The 5,177-nt window shown below is 32.1% G+C and overlaps 1 protein-coding gene across 1 annotated transcript; it reads left to right on the plus strand.

The window, feature by feature from the left end:
- The first annotated feature begins 3,156 nt into the window (after window positions 1-3,156).
- On the plus strand, window positions 3,157-4,687 carry LOC120070870 (transcription factor MYB61). Its single transcript, XM_039022761.1, has 3 exons — window positions 3,157-3,502; window positions 3,588-3,717; window positions 3,806-4,687. The coding sequence occupies exons 1-3, from the start codon at window positions 3,370-3,372 to the stop codon at window positions 4,605-4,607; spliced, it is 1,065 nt and encodes a 354-aa protein (XP_038878689.1). The 5' UTR covers window positions 3,157-3,369; the 3' UTR covers window positions 4,608-4,687.
- The last annotated feature ends 490 nt before the right edge of the window (window positions 4,688-5,177 follow it).

A 5,177-nucleotide genomic window follows, 5' to 3' on the forward strand; every position in this document is an offset into this window, starting at 1 on the left:
TTTCCCTATTAAAATAAGAAAAGTCAAAAGAGGTGTAAAAGTAATAACCATGATGATCAGCTGCTGCAACCAGGACTCAACTCTCAACACACACTGTTCCTCACTTATATATGTACCTATGGAAATATCTTATATCTCTATGGTGGTGGTTTTATGGGTGAGGTCAAACTCACATATAATGTCCAACTCGTTGTTTTAAAACTAAAAAATTATAAATTAAAATTTTTCCTACTGGCTAAAAAAATATCTTCATTTTCTCGAGATCAATAGTTTTTGGCTTCGTTTGATAATTATATATATTTCATTTTTTTGTTTTTGGTTTTTGAAAAATTAAGTATACTTTCTTTCAATTTCTTACCATGATTTGTATCTTTGTTCTTAAATGATATAATATTAAATTTGTCTTCTTCACTCATTAGCTTAAGCTTTTAAGGTCGATCAGTGATTTAATATGTTATGTGTTCAAACACCTGCAATATTATATTTTTCCTCAATTAATATCAATTTCTAATAATATTAAATTATTTTCACCTATTTGTTTAAACTTTTTGGTCAATTGATAATTTAATATAGTATAAGAGTAGGAGGTTATGTATTCAAACTCTTCCAAAGTTAAAAAACTACTTTTTTTATTTTCCAAAATTTGGCTTCATTTTATAAAACATTAGTAAAAGGTAAATATAAAAAAAAAAAAAGTAAGAAATTTAGAGACAAAATAATCATATATAAGCTAATTTTCAAAAATTAAAAAAAATTATCAAACGGGGTATAAGTTTTAGCTTCCAAGTAGAGATATCCACGAGGTGGAACGGGGTCAAGAATGACTTCCCCGTCCCTGCTCCCCATTTAATTTTCCAACTTTGCTTTTCCATGGGAATTGGGCGGAGATTTTCTATAGAAAAATTGCGAGGATCAACCTTGTGAGGAGTTTTTCCCTATTTGTTTTTTTTTTTAAAAAAATCAATTAACTTATATCATTACTATGAAAATTTTTTAGTTAAATAATAAAATTCCTCACTAATTTCTTTGTATATGATTGGTCCACATTGGCATTTTGAATTAGAGAAATTACTCAAATATTTTAGTAGAATGAAATAATTACCTATCAAACTATTCATATAATTAATTTAAATTTAGATATTCAGTTCAAACATATTAATTATCTTGACTATTAAAAAAGAAAACGTGAAATTTAATAATAATAATAATAATAATAATAATAATAATAATAATAATAATAACATTAAAAATTGTTATAATAAATTTAAAAAAAAAAAAAAAAAAGAAGAAGAAGAAGAAGAAGATTAATGGAGTGGGGACGAGTCCCCATCCTCGTTTAACTTATGGGAAATCTTTTTCCTCATCATCTTCTCCCATTCTTCACCTAACTCGGAGATTTTGGTTCCATTACAGGCATGTTCGTACAGAAGAAATGGACATCTCTATTTTTTAAGTGATGCGTAGATCTAAAAGAAAAAGAAGAGAGAGATAATGATAATAAGATAGATGATAGGACCTAAGTTAATTAATTGAAATTGGAAAGAGCATTAAAAATGGATTTGAAGGGTTAGGAGAGTGAGAGTTTGATTTAGGTTGAATTAATACATTTACTAAAAGAGGATGAGTTTGAGTAAGGAGGGGGAGAGGTTTAATTGGTGTAATTGGCAACAAATAAAAAAGGAGGGATGGAGGGAGTAGTGGTTGTTAATAATAATAATAATAATAATTCATAGGAATTTGTCATGTTTTGAGGATTAAGAAATGTAATGAGGAACTAAAACTATACCAAAGACAAGTATGAATGTGTATTATTAAATTGGTGTCAATGTCATATAAGTTCCATAATGAGGCCATAGGGTTTACTTGTTTTGTTATTTGGTTGTACTCCATCCCCTAATTTTATTCATTTTTTCTATATTCATTCATTGCATTTTGTGCTGCCTTTTTCTTCTTCTTCTTCACACCATTTTCCTCAATGTTATTTAGTCAAGAAAGGAGATGCCCAATTCAGTTTTGAACACCAATTGGATCAAGTAATTAAATTCAAAATTATTATTATTATTATTATTATTATTATTATATAACTTTTTTTTTTTAATTGCTATATTTTTACTACTCCTACTATTCCCTCTCCCCTTCAAACTCTTCTCTTTCTTTTGAGGTTGGAATCTAGGTTTCTACATTTGGGTTTTGAAATATCTTCTAATTTACACTCACCTACTAACTTCATCATCCACTCTTGGTTTCCCTACAATCCCATTGATCAATCTACTTCACTAACTTAAATTGTTAAAAATTAAAGAAGAAAAATTGGACTTCATGTACTTTGAAACTTACAATACTACTAAATTTATCCTAGCCCACCAATTTAATTAACCTTTTGAGTTGATTGATGATTTAACGATAAACGTTTTATCTTAAGTGCCTTTTCACTTTCGTTTGTTTTTGGAGATTCTTGTCGTTCACGTAGTAAATTTAATCTTTCAATAAAATAATTATAAGCATTAGAAATATGTGACATAAGAATAAAAATAATATATGTATTACAAATTTCTTAAATTAAGTTAACTTGTTTGGATTGATCACTTTCTAAATGCTTACAAAATCGAGAGTCAATCCAACGAGTCAATAGATGATGTATATGAACTTTAAAACTAAGGGTAATAACTACCTCATGTTGTTATAGTAAATACTATTTCAAAACTTTCAATTAGTTAGCTACATTGTTTATTATTTTTTTCTCAAACTAAATAGATTACATCTTAAATACATATTATTATAACTTAAACTAAAATAATCTACAATCTAAACGCAAACTATTATAATTTAACTATAATAGCGTATAACTATAATAATCAACTTTTTACCCCAAAGGTCCGTCGAGTGTTTTGTTAGAAGAGGAGGGGCGTCGGTGCATGGAAAATATAGAGTGAGAGAGAAAAGAGTGGAAAGAGTGATGAGACATATATACAAGTCAAATTGTTTAATGCTGTTGAAAGCAGCTTTGGAATGAATCCTGAGCGTCCAAAAGAGGACCTGAGTGATGACGTGGAAGCTGGTGATGCGAACAGAAAACAAAAAAGGGGGGGCTGCCCTGCCCTGGCCTGCCCTGCCCCTATTAGCCTATTAAATTCAGAATCCCTACCATTTCCATTTCCCTTTCTTAAGCTTCCTTATCATCTTTCTCTTTCGCCCACCCTCTCTCTCTTGCTTTTCTTTTCTCCTCTTCCTGTTGCTGACATTTCTTCAAGCTTACACTTTTTTCCCCACCTTTTCTTTTAACTTTTATTATTATTATTAAGTTTGTGTGCTGTTGTTTGCCACCATTGTATTTGTTTTGATTTTCTTGAATTAATCCTCATCGTCCACATGGGAAGGCATTCTTGTTGCTATAAACAGAAGCTAAGGAAAGGACTTTGGTCTCCAGATGAAGATGAAAAGCTTCTCAATTATATCACTAAGCATGGCCATGGCTGTTGGAGCTCTGTTCCTAAACTCGCTGGTAACTACTACTCTAACTCTACAATAATGATAATAATAATCCCCCTCATTAATCAAATAATCACCATTAATCCCTTTCCTTTTAGGCCTTCAACGTTGTGGAAAGAGCTGCCGTCTCAGATGGATTAATTACCTCCGCCCTGATTTGAAAAGAGGTCCTTTTTCTCAACAGGAAGAGGATTTGATCATTGAGCTTCATTCTGTCCTTGGAAACAGGTATGTATGTACTATACTACTTGCTACTCTTTCCCCTCTTCTTCCTTCCCCTGTTTCACATACCTTTCTTTCCCCTGTTTTTTGGTAGATGGTCTCAGATTGCTGCTCAGCTACCAGGGAGAACAGACAATGAAATCAAGAACTTGTGGAATTCTTGTATTAAGAAGAAGCTTAGGCAAAAAGGGATTGACCCCAACACGCATAAGCCGGTGATATCCAGCGCCGGCGATGTTGAGAATGACAGTGAAAGTAAAGTCCCAGCCAGAAGCAATGACAACAACAGCTCTGAGGAAGCCAATAATAATAATACAACTGAAACAACGCCACTCCCAAACTCAATCATCATAAATCCGCATAACTCCAATTCCCAAATCTACTCACAAACTCATGATTTTTTCCCTTTTCAAACATCTACTACCAATACGCCTTCTGATATTACTTCCGATTATCTCTCCTTTCATCATCTCAATTACGCACCAAATCCCAATCCAAATCCCAATACTCTCTGTTTCACTCTCCCTCCGCCGCCGATTCCCATCAAACCCCAACTCCCCAACTGGGAATCAGCCACTTTCAACAACAATTTCTTCGACGCCGCTAACTTCTCTTGGGGGCTTCCCGATTGCGCAAAATCAGAGAAATTGAACACAACAACCCAGTTACCGGAAGACATTAAATGGTCGGAATTTGTGGGGAATAATCCATTTATGCTGCAAAATCAAGAATCTCAATCTCAAACGGATCAATCAATGTATGTAGAGAATACGACGGCGGAAACAGCGTTCATAACAGAGGGCGGCGGGTGGCAGAGGCAACAACCTTCCTCCGATGCTGCTGTATATAACAAACACCTCCATACTCTTACTGTTTCTTTTGGAAATACCCTTTAACCTTCCTTCTCTCCCATCCATTTATTTTCCTTTTAAAAAAAAAAAAAAAAAAAAAAAAAAAAAAAAAAGAAAAAAACCAACATTCAAGTAAATTGAGTTTTTTTTTTTTTTCTTGGTTTTTAAGCTCCATATGCTTCTTCCTCGTGTTCATAGATTATAATTATTATATTTTTAAAAGAGATTATTGTGTGCAGTGGTAGGATTATTTTTCATCTCGTGTAAATTAAGAGAAAGAAAGAATTGCGGTGGAGATTGGGAAATTAGTTAATTCAATGAATCATACTTTAATGTGTTTGTAAGTTTATGGAGATATGTTGTTTAAATATGTTTGGTCGTTGTCTTGTCTTTCAGTTTGAGCTGTTTTTATTTTTGTAAAATTAGAAGACACAACAGGCAGAGAAAAGTAAAAAAGGTCATATACATTATTTATTTACATAAAATTGTGTTGATGTTTGTTGTATGATGAAGTAGAGATGTAGATGGAGATGTTTGGATTTCATTATGACTAGTACTTGACTCAAATACAAATATAATACAATACAACAAATGTCAGAAGCTGAACACAAAGGA

Source organism: Benincasa hispida, chromosome 2, assembly GCF_009727055.1.
Source record: "Benincasa hispida cultivar B227 chromosome 2, ASM972705v1, whole genome shotgun sequence".
Taxonomy (NCBI): domain Eukaryota; kingdom Viridiplantae; phylum Streptophyta; class Magnoliopsida; order Cucurbitales; family Cucurbitaceae; genus Benincasa; species Benincasa hispida.

What these genes read in the sequence shown, in the direction of transcription:
- LOC120070870 (XM_039022761.1), top strand. Translation starts at nt 3,370, where the DNA reads ATGGGAAGGCATTCTTGTTGCTATAAACAGAAGCTAAGGAAAGGACTT. An exon ending in CTCTGTTCCTAAACTCGCTG is followed by an intron (nt 3,503 to 3,587) that starts GTAACTACTACT and finishes CTTTCCTTTTAG; the next exon opens with GCCTTCAACGTTGTGGAAAG. An exon ending in CATTCTGTCCTTGGAAACAG is followed by an intron (nt 3,718 to 3,805) that starts GTATGTATGTAC and finishes GTTTTTTGGTAG; the next exon opens with ATGGTCTCAGATTGCTGCTC.